Raw genomic sequence first — 23283 nt, forward strand, 5'->3', positions numbered from 1 at the left:
ATTCATTATTGCTTCGAATCGGAATCAGAATCAGCTTTTAGTTATCACTGACCTATGTTGTGAAATTTGTTGTTTTGTGGCAGCAGTAAAGTGTAAGACATAAAAAAGTTATGTGCTGAAGTTCCATTCCATCGTAAAACCAGTGAGTTACCTTAATGTTCTGCTAAGGGAGTGTGCTTCTGTTAGAAATGCTGGCTTTTCAATGCGATATTAAATCGGACCATGTCTCGTGCTTTAAAAATTTACAAGACAAAATGAAGAAAAGCAGCAAAGATGGTCCAGTATCTACTCAGAATTTGTACTACAACTAGCAGATTATTTAGCTTTTTAATGAATTTATCTGCAAGGTCTATTTGGCTTATAATGAGTTCCTGAATGGCAGTCATTTCTAATGCCTTCCATGTCTTTTGTGCACACACAAGGATAAGCTTTCTTCCTGCTAAGGTTTGTTATAGTAAAGACAAATGAGTGCACTTCCTTTCCCTCTGTCCAGCCAAGTATCCAAACTTGGCTCCTGAATTATAACTAGAAATTTATATGGCTGTTTGAGGTGTAATAATTTAAGTAGTAATTAAAATAATGAATTCATTCATGACTTATTACAGTATTTTCTTTTCCATTTTGAGTTATAAGAATCTAAATGTCCTTTTAATAAAATCTGCTTTTTGTTTTCAGTGCTCTCACATTATCTTCTCCAGAAGTCCGATTTCACATGGACAGTGAGACTCATGATCCTATCGATCTGCAAACCAAAGAATTAAAGTATGTACGTCTGACTTTTAATTTAGGTTGGCTTAGAATCAGTGTGGCTGCCATCTTGCAGAACTTTTCTTTTCCCCAGTTGCAGTTAAGGTCAATGCTAACCAACTTCATTCTAAATTTAGTTTTTAAACAATCGATATTGTGAAATAGCACAACGGATCAATTTATTTAATGTATGTAGCTCTTGAATATTGATATGTAAACCTAATTAAATTGTATCTACGGGATTGTTTTCAGACTGTATTGTGAAGTTATTTTAGCGTTTTGTGCTTCTGGCAACAAAAATTTGTTTTATAGAATTCTTATAAGTTACAGAGAACATTCATTACTTGGAATCTTTTTACCCATCATCCCACTTTTACAGTCCAAAGTGTGCTCAGTTATTGTATATGTTCCTGGCTGAACTCAACACATTCTTTTAGAGTACTTGAGCTACATGTTGAAATTCTATGAGAAAATAGGTAAAGAGTCAAGAAACAGCCAGTAGTTTCTTAGAATGTCATTACAGTTCAGTACCTGATTGCCTACTTTGCTTCCATTTCATAAGTGAAGTGAAAGTATGGTAAGTCCTTTAGCAGCATCATTGAAAACAAAAAAGAAATCGTGAAGGATTAAGGTAGTTTGTTCCTTGTTATGTATTCTATGTGGTAAGTTCTAGAAATCTAAACTTGCATATTTATTTGCTTCAAAAACAGAGAAACCAATTCAATGGTAGAGGAGTTCATGCTGCAGGCCAACATCTCAGTTGCACAGAAAATTTATGAAGAATTCCCAGAATGTGCACTCCTCAGAAAGCATCCAGCACCACCTCCATCTAATTATGACATCCTTGTTAAAGCAGCAAGTTCCAAAGTGAGTCATGGACACCATAAACTGTTGTTTTAAATGTTTCTAAATAAGGCTCAAATAAGGTGTAGTTCTGAGATCTTTCCTGATTGGAATAAATATGATCAAGTGCATAGAGTAATCATGACCAGAGTGGAAAGCAGAAATCCTCTTCTCATTTTCTGACTCTTTTCCCTTCCTTAACTAGCCTTGCTAAATGTGAAAAATGTTCATCCATTCCTGACAGTGAAACTCCACATTTTTGATGCCTTGTAAGATTTTTACAGCATAGCCACAAGAGATTCTGCATATGTTAGAAACACACAAAATGCTGGATGATCATAGCACATCAGGCAGCATCAATGGAGTGGAACCTGCAGTCGATGTTTCGGGCCAGCACCCTTCATCGGGAAGAAGGTCAGGGAAGGGGAAGACATTCAAGCTGGCAGGTGATAGGTGGGGGAGAAGGAGGGTGGGTTCGGGAGGACAATTGGAATTTGAAGCTGGGTGGTGATAGGTGGAAGAGGTGAAGATCTAAGGAAGAAGGAATCTAATAGGGCAGGACTTCGGACCACAGAACAAAGGGGAGGAGGAGGAGGAAAACTAGAGGGAGAGAATGGGCAGGTGAGGAGAAGAGAAGGGGTGAGAGGGGAATGGGAATGGAAAAACAGAAGGGGAGAAGGGAGAAAGTCAGAAGTTAGAGAAATTGATGTTCATGCCATTAAGTTTGAGGCCACCCAGATGGAATATGAAGTGTTGCTCCTCCAACTTGAGTTTAGCCTCATTGTGGCAGTACAGGGAGCCGTCAACAGGCATGTCAGAATAGGAATGGGAAGTCGAAATGAGTAGCAATCCGGGAATCCTGCCTTTTGTGGTTGACAAAGTCAGTCTCCCAATCTGACTCAGGTTTCACTGGATACAATGGATGACCCAACAAACTCGGAGGTGAAGTGCCACCTCACCTGGAAGAGCTGTTTGGGACCCTGAACAGTGGTGAGTGAGGAGATAAAGGGGCAGCTGAAGCATTTGTCACACTTGCAAGGGTAAGAGCCAGATTGGTGATCACTGGCGAGGGACGAGTTAACAAGAGAGTCATGTAGAGAGAGATCCTTACAGAAGGTGGGGGGCGGACAGTTGTGGAAGGGAAGATGTGCTTTAGTAGTAGGATCTTGTTGGAGGTAGCATATGTTATAGACAGTACAGAAAATAATTTTGTATCTTCCCCTTTCTAACAATAAGTGGCCAAAATTGTGCACAGTATTCCATTTTGGCTTATCTGCTCTCTCTTCCTTATCTCTTAAAGCCAATCAGTCATCCATTTTATTATTGGCCTTCAGACATAAGGCCCTCAGTCCATTTATTTATTATAGAGCATAGAACATAGAATAGTACAGCACAGTACAGGCCCTTCAGCCCACAATGTTGTACCGACCCTCAAACCCTGCCTCCCATATAAACCCCCATCTTAAATTCCTCCATATACCTGTCTAGTAGTCTCTTAAACTTCACTAGTGTATCTGCCTCCACCACTGACTCAGGCAGTGCATTCCATACACCAACCACTCTCTGAGTAAAAAACCTTCCTCTAATATTTCCCTTGAACTTCCCACCCCTTACCTTAAAGCCATGTCCTCTTGTATTGAGCAGTGGTGCCCTGGGGAAGAGGCGCTGGCTATCCACTCTATCTATTCCTCTTATTATCTTGTACACCTCTATCATGTCTCCTCTCATCCTCCTTCTCTCCAAAGAGTAAAGCCCTAGCTCCCTTAATCTCTGATCATAATGCATATTCTCTAAACCAGGCAGCATCCTGGTAAATCTCCTCTGTACCCTTTCCAATGCTTCCTATAGTGAGGCGACCAGAACTGGACGCAGTACTCCCAGTGTGGCCTAACCAGAGTTTTATAGAGCTGCATCATTACATCGCGACTCTTAAACTCTATCCCTCAACTTATAAAAGTTAACACCCCATAAGCTTTCTTAACTACCCTATCCACCTGTGAGGCAACTTTCAGGGATCTGGGGACATGTACCCCCAGATCCCTCTGCTCCTCCATACTACCAAGTATCCTGCCATTTACTTTGTACTCTGCCTTGGAGTTTGTCCTTGTTGTGTGAGTGTACTACCTCACACTTCTCCGGGTTGAACTCCATCTGCCACTTCTCAGCCGACTTCTGCATCCTATCAATGTCTCTGCAATCTTTGACAATCCTCTACGCTACCTACAACACCACCAACCTTTGTGTCATCTGGAAACTTGCCAACCCACCCTTCTACCCCCACATCCAGGTCGTTAATAAAAATCATGAAAAGTAGAGGTCCCAAAACAGATCCTTGTGGGACACCACTAGTCACAATCCTCCAATCTGAATGTACTCCCTCCACCACGACCCTCTGCCTTCCGCAGGCAAGCCAATTCTGAATCCACCTGGCCAAATTTCTCTGGATCCCATGCCTTCTGACTTTCTGAATAAGCCTACCATGTGGAACCTTGTCAAATGCCTTACTATAATCCATATAGATCACATCCACTGTACTACCCTCATCTATATGCCTGGTCACCTCCTCAAGGAACTCTATCAGACTTGCTAGACACGATCTGCCCTTCACAAAGCAATGCTGACTGTCCCTGATCTGACCATGATTTTCTAAATGCCTATAGATCATATCTCTAAGAATCTTTTCCAACAGCTTTCCCACCACAGACGTAAGGCTTACTGGTCTATAATTACCCGGACTATCCCTACTACCTTTTTTGAACAAGGGGACAACATTCGTCTCCCTCCAATCCTCCGGTACCATTCCCGTGGACAATGAGGACATAAAGATCCTAGCCATAGGCTCAGCAATCTCTTCCCTCGCCTCGTGGAGCAGCCTGGGGAATATTCCATCAGGCCCTGGGGACTTACCCGTCCTAATGTATTTTAACAACTCCAGCACCTCCTCTCCCTTAATATCAACATGCTCCAGAACATCAACCTCACTCATATTGTCCTCACCATCATCAAGTTCCCTCTCATTGGTGAATACTGAAGAGAAGTATTCATTGAGGACCTCGCTCACTTCCACAGCCTCCAGGCACATCTTCCCACCTTTATCTCTAATGAGTCCTACCTTCACTCCTGTCATCCTTTTTTTCTTCACATAATTGAAGAATACCTTGGGGTTTTCCTTTACCCTACTCACCAAGGCCTTCTCATGCCCCCTTCTTGCTCTTCTCAGCCCCTTCTTAAGCTCCTTTCTTGCTTCCCTATATTCCTCAATAGACCCATCTGATCCTTGCTTCCTAAACCTCATGTATGCTGCCTTCTTCCGCCTGACTAGATTTTCCACCTCACTTGTCACCCATGGTTCCTTCACCCTACCATTCTTTATCTTCCTCACCGGGAAGATGGAGTATCAAATCCAAGACCTCCTTGAAAAATCTAGATAAGTTGTGTCAACACTAATATCTATCACCTCTTCAAAGACTTAATTGTTAGGAAAGCAAGGACTTATGCTTTTAAAATCCATTTCACTCATCAGCTCCCAATTCCTGTTCTCCCTTTCCTTCATCAGAGCCCTGGTTACCACACCCTTTAAATCTGTCCCCAATTCTGTTGGGTGACTCCCCTTGAGTTTACTGAAATGATGTTTTATAACATCTATTTCAAAAAAAAAAGTAAGTGGAAGTGTGTTGATATTTGAAAAGTAATCTCGATCTTCTGGTCCAATACAATTGCTGAATTAATGCAGTTTTAATGTAGGTAGAATCCCTGTGTTGACTGTTCTGTGTACTCACTGTATTGCTTCTTCCACATCCAACTGTGCTGCAGTATGTAGAGCACCCCATAAAGTATTGTTTTTGCTGTGCATGTGGATTCTATTTAAATCTATGTGAACTGCTGCGTTGTATCGTCATTTTTCTGCCTTGAGTACAGCTGTCCACCTCTCATTCTTTTGCCACTTTTCTAAATGTGTGACGCCCTCCAATGTTTAATTCCCAGTCCAGTGTTTTCTGTAACCGTGTTTGATTAATCCTTACTCTGGTTAGTTGGAAATTATTATTGCCTTCATTTACATTGTTTAATTATTGCTGCACAATTAATTTCATTTTTGTCAGATATTCCTCTCACTTTATTTCAGACCCCTGTTCTGGAACTCTATTCCTAGTCGTCCCTTCATTAGTTTAAATAGTGGTTGCCTTTTTAAAATTTACATATATTTTTATTTCCTGTTGCTCCTGCCTAGTTCATCTTATTACCTATTGTAAGTTAAATAGTGACTTGTGCAATATTTTGATCCAACCACAAACAAGAGAAAATCTGCAAATGCTGGAAATCCAAAACACACAAAAAGTGCTGGAGGATCTCAGCAGGCCAGGCGGCATCTATGGGAAAAAGTGCAGTCGACGCTTCAGGCTGAAACCCTTCAGCAGGACTGGAGAAAAAATGCTGAGTAGATTTAAAAGGTGAGGGGAGGGGAGAGAGAACTACCAGGTGATAGGTGAAACCTGGAGGGGGAGGGATGAAGTAAAGAGCTGAGAAGTTAGTGAGATGGGATGAGAGAGGGAAAAGGAGATGGGAAATCGAGAGGGAGTTGGGGGGGGGGGTGTTGTGGGGAATTACCGGAAGTTTGAGAAACCGATGTTCATGCTGTCAGGTTGGAAGCTACCCAACGGAATATAAGGTGTTGTTCCTCCAACCTAAGTGTGGCCTCATCACGACAGTGGAATTAAAATGGGTGGCCACTGGGAGATCCTGCTTGTTCTGGAGGACAGAGTGTAGATGCTCAGCGAAGCAGTCTCCCAATCTATGTTGTGTCTCACCAACGTACAGGAGGCCATACCGGGAGCACTGAACACAGAAAATGACTTCAACAGACTCAGGTGAAATGCGCCTCACCTGGAAGGACTGTTTAGGGCCCTGGATGATAGTGAGGTCGGAGCTGTTAGGCCAATTGTAGCACTTGTTCCGCTTGCAAGGGTAAGCGCTCCCTCCGTGACTCCCTTATCCATTCGTCCCTCCTGGCACTTGGTCGACTGTTGTTTTTTTCCATAGATGCTGCCTGGCCTGCTGAGTTCCTCCAGCATTTTGTGTGTGTTGCTGTGCACTGTTTTGTTTGCCTTTTGGCTCTTTGAAGATAGTATTGTCAATGTTTTGGAGGAGGAGGAATGCAAACATTGTTTGCTTTATTTTAGTTGGAGATATTGATTGCCTTTTATTCCAAAAGTGTCAAAAAGTGGGTGTAATTTGTATTATATTTCCATAACGTTCCATAAATTCAATAAAATACTGGTAAAATGTCAGTGTTGCTATTTAGTTAAATGTTGATATGTATACAGGGATCCAGTTTTGATTGTACTCTTTTGTGGACTTTGGACATCCTCTTTCTCTTCACCTGTGTTTCCTCCAGTTACTTTGCTTTCCACCCACGTCCCAAAAATGTTGGTGGGCTAATTGGCCACTATAAATTTCCCCAGCAATCTGAAGGAGGGAAATTGGGGAATATAGCATGAGTTTGGGTAAGATTAGTGTAAAAATGAGTGATTGATGTTCATCACAGATGTAGTGGGCTGTAGGTACTGTTTTTGTGCTGTATCTCATTGTGTGCATCTTGTAGTAAATGGAATAAAGCTGTTCTTATGCATAAAATTACCTTGATTTGTTTCTAATTTATCTCAGAATTTAGAGATAAAGACTGATTCAGCAAAGGCCCTGGCAGAGTCCTTAGATAAAGCAGAGGTTCCTGGAACCCCATATTTGAACACACTCCTGCGAATTCTGACCACACGTTGCATGATGCAGGCTGTCTACTTCTGTTCAGGAATGGATACTGACTTTCACCATTTTGGTCTGGCTTCATCTATCTATACTCACTTTACGTCACCTATCAGAAGGTATAAGCCTTGCATTAAGTATTTATTTTTACTCTTCCGGATAGCAACAAAATAATTGCTATGCACCATATGTCTGCTTCATTGAGAAATATGAAGATACCCATATTGTGATATGAATGTTTGGATGCCTGATGTTGACCACAATAATTATATGGGAGAAGTGATTCTCCAGTTTGTTGCAATTGTTGCAAATAATATTTTCTCCAAATTATATTGTATGAGGTATAATTCCTGTTCTTAAAACTGGTAAGGTTCATTCAGTTGGGTTTACTTTATTTTTTGCCTTTGTAAAGTTCAATACTATTAGCCCATCAAGTAAAAATGCCATGTATTTCTTTTATATTTTAAGGTATTACTGTGTAAATACAGTGGATTCTAGTTAATTGGGATACGTCAGGCCATGTACGTTTTAGCCCAACTAAGCACTGCCCCAATTAGCTGAAGTTTCATGGAAATGGTTAAAAAGGTAGAAAAAGGATAAACCACCATTTAACTAAGTAAAAAATATGTATTTATATGAAATGCAGGCAATTTAGAACAGTACTCATATTACTACAGTACTATAAAACTGTGCATTAGTTTCTAATAGTTATCGACAGAGGAATTCATCCAGTGTATTATGCTATGCTCTTGTAATTGACTGTAAATGAACAAAATCAGTGCAAACACCTAGTGCAGATAATGGACTGCCTTCATACAATGCTTTCAACAATTGCATCCTTCTAATATTCATTTTCATTGCAACATTGACGATGATTTTCACTATCTTCAAGTTCTTCATAGTTTCTAACTTGTTGAAGTAGTGAAACTGTTTCATATTCACTGCTGGCCATTTCTGACATCTGCAAACCTAAGTGCTTAAAATCACAGTGAACAAGACAGTTCTGAATTGTCTTACTGCTTATTTCTCGCTATCAGTGACTATTTTTTGAAGACAAATACACACAACTTGATGCTATGTAAAAACTGTTCACTCTAAGCATGCTGTAGTGTCTAATGGTCACATAAGTACACATGACTTACGCTAGTTAGAAACTTTGGCAAGTCTCCTGTCCTAATTAAGCAACACTGTGTCCCAAATAAACAGAGGGAAGCCCAGCTGTTTTCTGGATTGGTATTTGTCCTTGAAGCATTGTCCCAAATAGCGGCTGGTCTGATTAACCAGTGGTCCAGTTCACTGGAATCCACTTTATTTGTAGATATTTTTATATATATTTGTATATATGTAAAATATATTTGTTTCCTCTGTTCATCTGTGGAGAAGCAATAGTGCCTTTGCTGACTTATCAAAATGCTCCCCATAAAGATCCAGCAATTCCAGTTGAAGGAACTAACCCTTTATCAAATGCTTGCTGTTATTGGATGTTGCTTTTAAAGGATCCTTGACACCCTGGAGCTGTGATACCACTCAGCAGCATGCAGAAAAGAAACCAGGAAACAGTTTTTAATTAACCTGCACAGCACATCGCTTGTTGAATTAAAAAAAATAATGTGCATGTTTGCTTAAGTAGAAGCTGAAGCAGCATAAATAAACAATTAATAAAACCAGTTAAACAGTTAAATAAAATTGTTAAAATCCTTTAGTATGTATAATTCCCATGAGGAAAATGTACAAAACTGTGTGTTTTTTTCTGGCTCTGAAACAGTAGCTGTGACGCCCTGCATCATTATGGTTCATTTTGACCTAATGTAACTAAGAGTAAAGCTGCCAAAATATTTCATTAAGAACCTACTTTATAAATATTTGAAAAGTACATTCAAGTGATTTCTGGTCTTTTCTGTAAGAGAAGTATGTAAACATCATAGCCTTTGAAGACATGTTGTAGCTTTGGACTTGGAAATCCCAGGACTGCTCTCATTTTTATGAAGAGTAACATTCAAGCTAGCAGTGAAGATCTTGAGTTCCATCCTACAGAGCACAGGCTGCCCAGAAGTGCACCTGCTCTCATGCCACTTGCGCACCCACTCATCTGTTGCAGATATGTGGATCCTAAATTACTCTCACACACAACACTCCCAATCTACAGAACTGGTTTGAGAGCCGGTCATCCCTGATGCTAAGAAAAATTGTATTGCAAAATCTATGGCAGTATACTGTACTTTACTTGTGTAATACAGCATTATTTGGATTTTCTCTGACCCTTATGGTTTTTTTGGCTAATGTTATATTGAAACACTTGTCTGTGTTTTGCCTCATTACAGATATTCTGATATAATAGTACATCGTCTCTTAGCTGTGGCTATTAAAGCTGACTCCACCTACCCAGATATCATGGATAAGCACAAACAGCAAGCTTTATGTAATAACCTTAATTACCGTCACAAAATGGCACAATATTCCCAGCGAGCTTCTGTGGCATTCCATACTCAGGTAAAAAAAAAATCTATGGCATAATATTTTTTGCTCATAAACAATATTTCAGTAAGTAATCATAATCTATTTTCCTCAAATGCTTATCTTCTCAAATGTATCCCTGCAAATTAGCCTTGATTATTCCAAGTCTGAGTTCTACATTCTCACATTCTTATTGAGTGTCGTTTCCATAGATGCTGCCTGACCTGCTGAGTCCTCCAGCATTTTATGTATGTTGCTTTGGATTTCCAGCATCTGTAAATTTTCTGGTGCTTGTGATCTTAGTAATGAATTTGAAATTCATTTGAATTTCGTACTTGGTAATTGTACTGATGTCCTTTAGTTTCATTTTTCCATTCAACTGGAAATGTTCTCTGTGTTCATTCTACTGAAACCTTCCATAATTTTGTAGCTCTCTATTTGATTAACCACCAGACAACTCTTCCAGACAGGACCTCCAGTCTTTTCATCTTTTCCTTATCTACAAACCTCAAATCTTCTAGTCCCATTCATCCTTGACACTATCTTGTACTTTCACTTCAGTGTCCCTGTCATATGGCAGTAAAAATTGTATGCAGCAACCCAAAATGTGGTCCAGCAAAAACTGAGCAACTTTATATTTTTCAGCAATTCCACTACGCTTCTTTCTCTCAAGAAATAAATCTGTCTTTGTTTCAGGACATTTATTAAAGTTTGTCAAACTCTTAATGATTTTATTTGTAATTCAAGAGCTGAGCTATATCTGATTTCATTTAATTTTTTATTTTCTAAGTTACATTGTACTTTGATAGTATTCTAGAGATTCTTTTTTATTCTTGAGCCACATATAGTTTAATTCACTCCCTAGAAAGCAGTTTGTATGTGTGTGCATTAATGAAACAGATTCATTTCTGTGATTACAAATGCTCAGAAGTTGTACTGCAGCAATATTCTCTTTACAAAGCAATTTATGTTCAACATTTAATCAATGTGCTAAATGAGCTATAGGCTTAACTTTGTATTTACCCTGAGTTACTAAATGCTTTCTATCCAATCTTATTAGTTATTCTTTAAAAACAAAGGAATCGTTGATGAAGTTGGCTACATTCTGTTTGTGAAGAAGAATGCCATTGTGGTGTTAATTCCAAAGTTTGGATTGGAGGGTACTGTTTTCTTTGAAGAGAAAGGCAAGCAAACCCCAAAGATATACTACAATGAAGAGGTACAGAGAACTTCTTTCCAGTCTGTTTTCTCATTAACCACAGAGCAAAACTTCTAGTCCTATTGTATTCTTAATCTTCATGCAACTTTCTACCAATCTTTCTTGCTTACAGAGATCTTCAATAACTTGTGTTGTTAAGTTAATTTGGGGAATAAAGTGCTAGTCTGGTTTATGATAAATTTAGTAGGATGAGCCCATCTTCCCTTGATTTAAAAGATGAAGAGTTGATCGCAGAAAAATTTAAAGTTCTCAGAAGACATGAAAGGATAGATGCAAAGAATTCATTTCCCTTGATTAAGAAAGCTTGGAAGTAGGAAGCTCAATATCAGGCAAGAAATAATCATTTTGGCCTGATCATGGGGTGTTCTGCTAATTCTTTGGGAATACTGGAAAGATTCAAGACTGGAATTTAAGTTACCCAAAAGTTGAAGGGGAATTTAGGGATATAAAAATTGTGCAAGAAGATGCAATAGAAATGCAAGAATGTGTGCCATTTTATTGTACAGATAAGCAGGCTCTAAAGTCCCTGTAGCTTATTCCTCAATTCATACATTTTTCATATGTCAAAAGGAATCTTACAAAATTGGGAGATTTGACATACGATTCAAAATTGGGTCTTATTTGACAATGAATAGAAATTCTAGGTAAAAGTTTGAGAATAAGAGTCATGTCAGTGAGCATTTTCTTCTTGCGGTTGCTTCTCTTGATTTTGGCCAACTAAAGTATGTAAGGATATTGTCTGTAAAGTTGATTTAGAAGTTCAATCTCACTTTTATTGCTTATCTTTTTTTTGCCTTTGATTATTCATAAATGTATGAGGCAGTAAATGTAACTAGAATAAATACAATATTGCAAAGATCCTTTCCGATTAGATGTAAGTGCTAGCAAAAATGAATTATATTTTTTTAAGATATGCAATTGTTCAATTGTATGAACAGTCAGGGTATAGACATCGTGAATTGATAATGCATTTGAATTTTTAAACCTGTGATCTCTCAATGATCTTACAGATCCCATCTTTAACAGTAGAAGAGACATTATTTAAAATGTTTGACCAGGTAACTGTGACAATCACAGTGGATGCATCAAACATACAGCACCAGAAGATCAGAATGAGTCTGGTTGATCCAGTGGTAAGAATTCAGCATTGTTCAAGTTAAATGTAGCTTCCTTTTGTCCACTTTAGATAAAGTAGTAATTATTCCAAATAATCCACCTTGTTTGCTTTTTATGGAGTCATGTCAGTAATTAAGATACTGCTTTCTAAAATTGAATAGTCATAGTCATACTTTATTAATCCTGGGGGAAATTGGTTTTCGTTACGGTTGCTCCATAAATAATAAATAGTAATAGAACTATAAATAGTTAAATAGTAATATGTAAATTATGCCAGGAAATAAGTCCAGGACCAGCCTATTGGTTCAGGATGTCTGACCCTGCAAGGGAGGAGTTGTAAAGTTTGATGGCCACAGGCAGGAATGACTTCCTATGACGCTCAGTGCTGCATCTCGGTGGAATGAGTCTGTGGCTGAATGTACTCCTGTGCCCACCCAGTACATTATGTAGTGGATGGGAGACATTGACCAAGATGGCATGCAACTTAGACAGCATCCTCTTTTCAGACACCACCGTGAGAGAGTTCTGTTCCATTCCCACAACATCACTGGCCTTACAAATGAGTTTGTTGATTCTGTTGGTGTCTGCTACCCTCAGCCTGCTGCCCCAGCACACAACAGTAAACATGATAGCACTGGCCACCACAGACTCGTAGAACATCCTCAGCATCGTCCAGCAGATGTTAAAGGACCTCAGTCTCCTCAGGAAATAGAGACAGCTCTGACCCTTCTTGTAGACAGCCTCAGTGTTCTTTGACCAGTCCAGAATCGCTTTTGTTTTGAAATTACCTGAGAGACTTCTCTCCAACGTGCTTTCACACCATTCCATTCAGGCTCTGTTTATGTTGTACCTTGTGCTGTGTAAAGCCTTCATTCACTTCTGCTCAGTTCTTTTTAATTATATCCTGTACTTAAGCAGAACAAGACATGTTTTGTTCTGTTTAGTACTTCTGCGAACACTTCATGGTACAGTACCAAAAATGGTTACCAGACATTCACATTAAACGCTTTTCTTCAAATAATTAGTGGTTGGTAAAAATCACAGACAAATGAAGTGTAAGATGAAAAGAACTTCAGAAATTTCTAGTATAAATTACCTGAATGATCAGGAAACATTCTGGCAAATTGGAATTTTTAAAATGTTTTTGCTGTTTCCAGTATAGAATTTTTGCTCCAGTTAGTACAATTGTTATTCAGCAATACCCAGTTAATTTATTCTATAAACTAAGTTTTTATTTGTCATGATCTTTAATCATTTTGTTCACTGGTTAATATTTTCTCCTTGCTATTATTAAATTGTTCCATGTTTTCAACTGAATCTTTGAAAAAATGAGCAGCAAAATATAGTATTGGGGAGGGTTAATCAGATAAAGATCATTTAGTAACCCTTGGGCAAGCTAATTTAACTCAAATTTCTTTCCTTCAATCAAATGTTCTGTTCTCTTCACTTGTTTTTATTTACAATTGAACGAATTCAGCATACAAGCTTTGAAATTTTATTTCTTGTGGCAGATTCCTGGAATCAGTGTTCCAAGAACTACTTCACAGCAAAACACTGCTAGAGATGAACCTGAAGTGAAGAAAGCCAGGCGAAGTTAAAAAGATCGCTCTTCTATTGCCACTTTTAAACCATTGACTATTCATGTATGAGGGAAGTCTTTTGGATGATATACATGATTTTGTAATAGAAAATGTTCAGTCTTTTGAATAAAATAATTTTTTATACCTCAGTTTTTTAAAAGAAGTTTGAATTCTAACTTTATTTTGATAGTGTGATCAAAATTAAAAGTTTTGTGGCTTGAAGTATTATGAATGAATCTGATGTCAGAACAGCAAAAGTTGATCTGAATATGGAAAGTAAATGAACTAATCAGTTCAATTCTATGAATATTCCGAAGAAGAATTGCCTTCAGAAATCATGGATCTACACAATTCAGTCTCTCTGCAAAGGGGATTAAGCTTTGTGGAATTGGTCTTGCATGAAGATAAACACTAAATAAACAACATTTCATGAATTTAAATTGGGTGCATTAAGTCATGCCATAAGTCCATTTCTTAATTGTCTAACTGCAGGATCAGCAATGAACTGATGTTGACCTGGAAGTAAAACAGAGCCTCAGCTGAGTCAACACGATGCCAGTTTGCAGCACCATCATGCTCACCTTAGTTCAGTAGTAGAAAGAATTAAACCATCAATCAGTAAGTAAGAAAGCAGGGTCACTTATGTTGGAAACCACTGTTATTTTAATACTTTTTATAAGATTTGTACCTTTTAGCAAACTCATGTATTTTTCATAATACGTAGTGGTTCATCTCCATTCACTGTCAGATAGCGGTTTAGCAGCTAAACTAATGGCTTATCACCTTTCTCGTTTTTCATTGGCTAAGTATTAGCACATTACCCATGTGATGCAATTGTTTTAATTATGTAACATTAACATGTTTATTCCTACAATTTACAGTGTTTTATTTATTTGGAGATACAGCACAGTAACAGGTACTTTTGGCCCAACAGACCTGTGCCACCCAATTACACCAATGTGACCAATGAACCTACTAACCCTATGTGTCTTTGAAATATGGGAGAAAACTGCAACGTCTGGAGGAAACCCACAGTCACAGAGAGAACGTACAAGCTCCTTCCAGGTGGCAACAGAATTGAACCTGGGTTGTTGACTCTGTAATAGCGTCTTTTGTTCAAGAAAGGCTCGGTGAAAGTAAGCCATAAAATTGTGGGCTGGTGAGCCTGACATCAGCAGTGGGTAAATAATTGAAAGGTACTCTAAGGATCGGATGTGCGAGTATTTGGATATAGTAGTCCAAAGTACATTTATTATTAAAGTGCATATTTGTCACCATATACGCCAGAATTCTATAAACATCTCCCAGCTCTATCAGATTATCTATTTAAGTTGCATTCAACATAGACTTAAGCCCCTTGATAAATTCCCAACCTTCTTCTGAGAGTTAATCTTTTGTGGCTGAGAGGCGGAAAAATTATCGAACGTGCTGGATAACGAAGCGATGGACGACATTTCATTTTATATAATTCAGGTCAGTCCCTGGTATTTCCTTCTTTGGGCAAAGATTTCCGGGACAAGGTCCTCCACTATACGAATTACTGTTGAATTGTAGATTAGCTTACCCCTTTTTCTTGTGTCTTGGAGTATAGCTTCTTTGGTTGTAAAATAATGCAGGGACAGTACCAGTGGTCGTGGACGTAGCTCGGGTGAGGACTTAGATCGTGGGATTTGAAAAGCTGTATCGAGTACAGGGTTCGCTTCAAGAATCTCATTAAAAAGTGAATACAGCATATCTGAAAAGAACTTTAACAGCTCACCGGTTTCAGTATTTTCAGGCAAGCCCAATATATGTAAGTTCCTCCGGCGCGTTCTGCTATCTAAATCAATCGTTTTTTTCTTTGTTCTTGATAGTTCCAAAGTAACTTCATTAAGTTTCTTTTCCATAGATGACATCTTCAATTCTTGCTCATTAATAGTTTGCCTGAATGACTCCTGTTCCCTCTCAATTTGATGAGTAGTCTGTTTAAGCGTCTGAAATTGAAAATCCAAATTCTTCAAAGATTCTTGAACAGTAAAGATGGATTTTTCAAGGTTTCAGTTTGCATCCGTCAGTAATCTTAAGTGATCCATATTCAAGTTTCATATCTTATATTGAAGAGAATATTCTTTCTAAAGTAGAAAGTTCCTCCGATTTCTTTGTTTGTTCCGATTGTTCTGTTTCGGGAAGGATCTTGCCGCGTCTCAGTTCAGTACCGGATCAACTTCCTGCCATCATAGTTAAATCATAAATCCTTCAACAAAAATAGTGAATCTTCAACTTAAAAAGGATCTATCAGTGGAATGTAAGATATAAAATGAGCCGAGGTGAAAAACACGTCTCACTCCTTTCGCTGCAAAATGGAGTCTCTATACGCCAGAATTAATCTTCTTGTAGCCATTGACAGTAAGTCCAAAGAAACACAATCGAATCAGTGAAAAACCACACACAAGACAGAAAGCCAATGTGAAAAAGAGAACAATCTCTGCAAATATATGAAAAAAAATAAATATCAGGAACATAAGATGAAGATTCCTTGAAAGTGAGTCCATAGGTTGTGGGAATAGTTCAGTGTTGGGATAAGTGAAGTTAGACCATAAGATATAGCAGCAGAATTAGGCCATTGGGCCCATTTAGTCTGCTCTGCTATTTCATCATGGCTGATCCAATCTCTCTCTCGTCCCCAATCTCCTGCCTTCTCGTATCCGTTCATGCCTTGACCTATTAAGAATCTATCAACCGCTGCCTTAAGTATACTTACAGACTTGGCCTCCACAGATACCTGTGGCAACGTATTCCATAGATTCACCACTCTGGTTAAAGAAATTCCTCATTTCCATTCTAAAAGGACACCCCTCTATTGTGAGGCTGTGTCCTCTGGTCTTGGGCTCTCCCACCATAGGAAACATCCACTCTCTCAAGGTGTTTCACCATTTGATAGGTTTCAGTGAGGTTGCCACTCATTCTGAATTCTGATGAATACAGGCCCAGGCAAAATGTTCAGGTCTGTAATAATTTATGTGAAACTCCTTTGAACCCTCTGCAATTTCAGCACATCTTTTTATAGGAGAAGGGACCCAAGCTCCTCACAATACTCCAAAGTGAGGCCTCACCAGTGCTTTACAAGTTCTCAACATTACATCCTTACTTTTATATTCTAGTCCTCTTGAAATGAATGCTACCATTGCATCTGCCTTCCTCACCACAGACTCGACCTGCAAATTAACCTTCAGGGAATCCTGCACAAGCACTCCCAAGTCACTCTGTACCTCAGTGTTTTCGTATTTTCTCTCCATTTAGAAAATTATCAACCTTTTCACTTCTACAAACCTGCAGGGTGATATACTTTCTGACACTGTATTCCTTCTGCCACCTCTTTGCCTATTCTCATAATCTAAGTTCTTCTGTAGCCTCTACTTCTTAAAACTACCCGCATTTCCACCTATATCATATCATCTGCAAACTTTGCAACAAAGCCATCAATTCCATCACACAAATCATTAACATATAACATGAACAGATCTCTGTAGAACAACGCTAGTCACTGGCAGCCAACCAGACAAGGCTCCCTCAATTCCTACTCTTTGCCTCCTGCCAGTCAGCCACTAATTTATCCATGCTTGATTCTTCCCTGTAATACCATGGGATTGTAACTTGTTAGGCAGCCTCGTGTGGCACCTTGTCAAAGGCTTTCTGAAAATCCAAATGCACATTAACCGATTCTCTTTTGCCTATCCTGCTTATTATTATTACTTCATAGAATTCGGCCCGAAATGTCGACTGTCCTCTTTTCCTAAATGCTGCCTGGCCTGCTGAGTTCCTCCAACATTTTGTATGTGTTGCATGGATTTCCAGCATCTGCAGATTTTCTCTTGTTTGTGTTTTATATTAGTAATTAATTTAGATCACTTTGTTGAGATCTGTTTCCACTTTGACAGGAAAGAGTCGTTTTCTGTTGATCAGTGTCAAAAAAGTTGAATTCACTCTGTGATTCAATGGAAAACAAGAAAACGTGAAAACTTCTGGGGGGGGAGGGGTGAGTACTTTTTATAGGCACTGTACTTCCATCTTCAGCACTATCAATCCAGTTTCCATTCCCCTCCCAATTTAGTTTAAACCCATCAAAATAACTCTAGCCAAGATTGGGGGCATAGTGGACAGCAAGGAAGGTTATCAAAGCTTGCAGTGGGATCTGGACCAACTGGAAAAATAGGCTAAAAATGGCAGATGAAATTTAATACAGAATTTAATAAAGCGTGAGATGGTTGGGAGGACAAACCAAAATAGCGCATACCCGGTGAGTGATGATCTGGGAATATAGATGCCAATATTTGTTTCAATTCATAATTCAAGTCAATTAAAATGTAAGCTGAAAGGTTTTCTATCTTTTTATAAAGGCTATGAAAGCATAGCCTTCATAACAAAGCAATTAGAATATCTATTATAATAAAATAACATTATTTGCAACAGTATTTGTGATAGCAAAATGTCTCACCCATGTTGCAACAGCCATGATACTTTTTGTTATATTTGTGGTGAGTAAGTGCTTAAGTCTTGAAAACAGCATAACTCCTCTTAGTAAGAAAGCTCACACCTCATAGGCCTGATTTTATTCTCACAAGTCAATGAACATGTTGTAAAAAAAAATCACTCCCTACTCTGTACATAGTTTTCTTCTTTTGATTGTTCTTTCTTTCCTCTCCTTTCTATAAGTGTATACCTCAGATTAATATTATGTGGAGATTTGTGACAAATATGATTATATGATATATATGTACAGTATCTGAAATACATCTTATGGAAATGTTTGATGATGAAATTCAATAAAAAAATAAATTACAAAAGAAAAGAAAGCCTATGAACTCTAATTTGGGTGTAAAATTGGTGATCACAACAAAGCCTAGGCTCCTCAGATTTGTAGTGCAACCTGCGCTGATGATCTTAGAACTTGGCTCAGAGGTACTTGGAATTCAATGCCGTTCACTGTCCCAATGATATGGTGACATCGGAAGGATCATGCGACAGACTGCTACTTCTGTCTGATCAGTGTGTCTGGTTTCTCTGCTAAAAACAAGAACTTCATTGAATATCCCAATTCCCCTTCAGCCATGCAATCTGTGCTGCATGACGAGAGTCTTCAAGTACCGAAGGCACCAGAGACATGGAGTCTAAAGGAGGCAGATGAAGATGCATGAGCCAGGAATGGAAGGCAGCACTTATACTGATGCAGATTTTGAACTCTTTATGTTGAGTGAGCCTCATCTGATTGGAGTTAAATGACTGGAAGAGACTTGGATTTGTCAAAGGCAACAGCAGTTACTGGGTTCAAGACTGTAAGGATGGAATTTGCTGTCACCAGGCGCAAAAGTTTCTGTGAAGTATCTCAACATTTGAGACAGATGTTCCCCAGAATAACTGATGCCAAGATTAAGGAAGGCCTTTTTGTTGGTCCACACATCAAACAGGTTATCAATGACAGGCAATTAAAGAACTTCCAGTTGGACCAGAGAAAATCACATGGAAGGCATTCATGGATGTTGTTGAAAAATTTATTGGCAATTAAAGCACCTGCAGCTGGTTAGCAATATAGTTCAAGCATACAAAACCATGAAGTGCAACATGTCACTAAAAATTTATTTTCTGCATTCCCATTTACACTTCTTTCCTGCAAATCTTGGTGCTGTTAGTGATGAGCACGGTGAAAGGTTTCACCTGGACATTGCTGTCATGGTGCAATGGTATCAGAGCAACTGGAATTTATCAATGTTGGCTGATTATTGTTAGATATTTAAGCAAGAAGTCTCAGACACTGAGTCAAACAAAAATCATCAACAAAGTATTTGAGCTATTGCAGTGCATTAGCTCTTATACAATTAAACACATTGTATTCATTAAAAGTTAATTTCTTGTTTCTCCAAATTCCTGTGTGATACAAGTAGTCTGAAATTACATTTGTGTTCAGCTTCAAGCAGTGTATCGTAGCCACAAAATATTCTTAGGAAGCAGCTCTTTTGAAAAAAAAATTGCTCTACTGTGTGCCACAAGCAACAAGAGCCTTTGACACATTAGCCTGCAGATATCAAATTATTGAGTACAGGTGGGAAGTTATGTTGAAGTTGTATAAGACATTGGTGAGGCCTAATTTGGAGTATTGTGTGCAGTTCTGGTCACGTACCTACAGGAAAGATATTAATAAGGCGGAAAGACTATAGAAAAGTTTTACAAGATACTGCCAGAACTTGAGGATCCGTGTTATAGGGAAAGGTTAAATGGATTAGAACTTTATTCCCCGGAGAATGAGTGGAGATTTGATAGAGGTAAACATAATTATGAAAGGTATAGATAATGTAAATTCAAGTAGGCTTTTTCCACTGAAGTTGAGTGAGTGGAAGTGGTAGATACGGGTTTGATTTAAACACTTGAGGAATTTGGACAAATACATGGTTGAGAGAGGAATGAAGGGCTATGGGTCTAGGTAGAATAGCAGTTTGTGGACCTAATGAGCCGGATGACCCGCTTCTGTGCTGTTGTGTTCCCTGACTATGGAATTGCTTAGTCATGGAGATGAACAGCACTGACTCAGGCCTTTCAGCTTGGAGTCTACTAAGATTTTCAACCACACATTTACATTAGCACCTTTCTCCCTACATTTTATCGACTGCTCCCATATTCTACAACACAGAGGCCAATTTACAGTGACCAATTAACTTACTTCTTCATGCACCTTTGGAATGTGAGACCAGAGTTCCTGTAGGGAACCCACTTGGTTCCAGGGTAGGTGCAAAGTGGGTAGAGGTCAGGATTGAATCCATGTATCTGGCAGAGTGAGCTGCACCTCTGTCCTGTCCTCAAAATCTTTGATAATGTACTGTAGATGAGACATAGAATGTGTGATTTTGGACCTGCTTCTGTGCTCTGTGACTCTTACACTAACCACTTGGCTAGAAGGTTGATTTGATAGACAAACAAATACAGGAAGGAGGTCAAGTACAACAGATACCGCAGAAATGTTGACAGACACAAGTCTCAGATGCTGCAAATTGTCTGCTGGTGGAACTCAGTGGGTAAGACAGGATCTTTGGGGGTGAGAAATTGTTGAAGTTTCAGGTCAAAGCCCTATATGCAACTTGCCCAAGCAATACACAAAAAATGCTGGAGGAACTCAGCAGGCCAGGCAGCATCTATGGAAAAAAAAAAAAGGACGTTTCAGGCCAAGACCTTGCAGCAGGACTCCTAATGAAGGATCTCAGCCCAAAACATTGACTGCAACTTCACCCGCCCCCCCCCCCCCCACCACCACAATTGATGCTGTCTGGCCTGCTGGATTCCTACAGCATTTTGTGTGTTGCTTGGATCTCCAGCATCTGCAGAATTTTTCCTGTTTAAGCAACTTGCTTATGTTCTTTCACCCTTCCTCTTCACCAATCATATTGTGCTTCTGTTTCATTGCTTCCCGTCTACCTTATACTATCTTTCTTCTCTACTCAGAGTTTTGACCAGAAATATTAAAAACACCAGAATGATGTTACGCTTAATAGCATGTTGCTCGACATTATTTCATGTCTAACCGTATACTGGAAGTTAGAATTCTGATCAATAACCAGACCCCAAAGTTTAAATCCTTCATTTTAGAATAGTAATAACATGGTGCATGAATCACCTGCACTTAAAGCAGTATCAGGTTGTCTTCTAATACAAAGAAGGCAGGTAGCTAACACAAAGCAATAAGCTACACCATTGACTTCAATTCCTCTGAAAACTGGAAATTTTTAATTTGTATTTGCTCTTAGTGTTGATCTTACAAACAAAACACAAGTTCAACAGTGAGGTACTGCATGAAACAGGCTACTGCACCAAACCCAAAATCAGCATAATTTCAATTCTTCATTTAAATGCAATATGAAAAATACATAAATCTGCAAAGTTTAAAAAAATACAAGATTTAGAAACTTTTTTTTATTAAATATTGAGACTTTAAAAAGCACGAGGTTATTTTTCAGTACAAAATGTTTCAAGTAGACCTTTATAGCTAGACCTGTGGGTCTAAAATGTAAACAAAGGATTTTTGTTTTGCTATTTCAAAACATTTACTGAAATCAGGAGCACAATTCAAACCAGAATCTTTTATAAACCTCCCCCACCCCCCGCCACCCCAATTTATACATGATTGTACCAGTCTTTCTGTGCATTGAAGAACTTGCTTCTCAGTGCTAAGATTGTGAGTTAGATGTGGTGGTAGCTGTTTGACAGATAGTAAGTTACCACTGATTTTAGATCATTTAAAATATCATTGAATTCATTCTATATATACATAAGATTTAGGTTAATGTACAATACATGCTAAGGTGTAAGAACACAGTCGACAAACAAGTTGGAGAATGGGACTATTAACTTACAGGTCAAATTGTATGAAAAATAGAAGATTGTAACTGTGCATGATTTATAGGTGACAGAGCAGCTGATCAGTAAATTAGGGTATTTTATGAAAAGCATTTCTTTATCTATATGCAATTGGCATTTTTAGAAGTGCTAATTGGAATTTTGCTGTCACTCGTCCTGGTGATTTTTTTATATTTTCAGATTAGTGAACCAAACTGAGACCTTTACAATGGATTTTACATTCATAGTCAATAATCAAATTCAAACTTCAATGGGTAGATCTTTCTGCCATTTGTACTTGTTTAAAATAAGAACATAGAGCTTTCGCCAATAGGTTCAGGTTCCTCCACTGTCATTTCAAGGGGTTGTCTTATAAAACAAGATGACTTCTCGTGCAGCTGAGGTGGCGAAAATCTTGCTGCAAAGAAAGGAAAATTAAAATATTAAAGGAAATTGGTTTGCACTTCTAATCACTTTAATTTACCCATTTCAAAACATGTAAATCTGTTCTATCTCCAACTTTTCAGTTATGTAAGTATCAATTGCTTGCCTACAATTTAGTTTTATGGGTAGTGATTACTGTCCAGTATCAGAATGACAATACTGCACACAAAATCCTTGCTTAAAGGTTAACTTGCAGGTTGAGTCAATGGTAAGGAAGGCAAATGCAAAGTTAGCATTCATTTTGACAGGAATAGAAAAAGAGCAAGGATGTGACGCTGAGGCTTTTTTAAGGCATTGGACAGACTACACTTGGATTATTGTGAGCAGTTTTGGGCCCCTTAGCTAAGAAAAGATATACTGGCATTGGCAGTCACGAGAGGAGGTTAACGAGAAGGATTCCAGGAACGAAAGGGTTAACACGTGTTGCATTTGATAACCCTGGGCCTGTACTGAGTTTAGAAGAATGGGGGGGTGTGGAATCTCACTGAAACCTATTGAATATTGTAAGGCCCAGATAGAGTGAATGTGGAGATGTTTCCTACAGTGGGTGAGTCTAGGACCAGAGTGCGCAGCCTCAGAATAGAGGGATGTCCATTTAGAATGGAGATCAGGAAGAATTTCTTTAGTCAGCGGGTAATGATTCTGTGGAATTCATTGTCACAGATGACTGTGTAGTCAAAGTCATTGCGTATATTTAAATTGGAGGCTGATATGTTCTTGATTAGTCTGGGTGTCAAAGGTTATAAGGAGAAGGTAGGGGAGTGG

The 23283-nt window shown here is 38.6% G+C and overlaps 2 protein-coding genes across 6 annotated transcripts in view; one reads left to right on the top strand and one right to left on the bottom strand.

Moving 5' to 3' along the window:
- Positions 1–13865, top strand: part of dis3 (DIS3 exosome endoribonuclease and 3'-5' exoribonuclease) — a 42954-nt gene extending 29089 nt beyond the window's left edge. The window contains exons 15-21 of the mRNA XM_072258794.1: positions 676–762; positions 1458–1614; positions 7252–7466; positions 9669–9837; positions 10862–11020; positions 12031–12153; positions 13648–13865. Of these exons, the coding sequence (XP_072114895.1) occupies positions 676–762; positions 1458–1614; positions 7252–7466; positions 9669–9837; positions 10862–11020; positions 12031–12153; positions 13648–13734 (997 nt within the window). The 3' untranslated portion in view covers positions 13735–13865. The remainder of the gene's footprint in view (positions 1–675; positions 763–1457; positions 1615–7251; positions 7467–9668; positions 9838–10861; positions 11021–12030; positions 12154–13647) is intronic.
- A 7596-nt stretch (positions 13866–21461) lies between these two features.
- The window catches only part of bora (bora aurora kinase A activator), a 32256-nt gene continuing 30434 nt past the window's right edge, over positions 21462–23283 (bottom strand). For all 5 annotated transcript variants that reach the window (XM_072257307.1, XM_072257308.1, XM_072257306.1 and 2 more), the window contains one exon: positions 21462–22492. In XM_072257307.1, coding sequence (XP_072113408.1) covers positions 22377–22492 — 116 coding nt within the window. In that variant the 3' untranslated portion in view covers positions 21462–22376. The remainder of the gene's footprint in view (positions 22493–23283) is intronic.

This window comes from Mobula birostris, chromosome 5, assembly GCF_030028105.1.
Source record: "Mobula birostris isolate sMobBir1 chromosome 5, sMobBir1.hap1, whole genome shotgun sequence".
NCBI classification, from domain to species: domain Eukaryota; kingdom Metazoa; phylum Chordata; class Chondrichthyes; order Myliobatiformes; family Myliobatidae; genus Mobula; species Mobula birostris.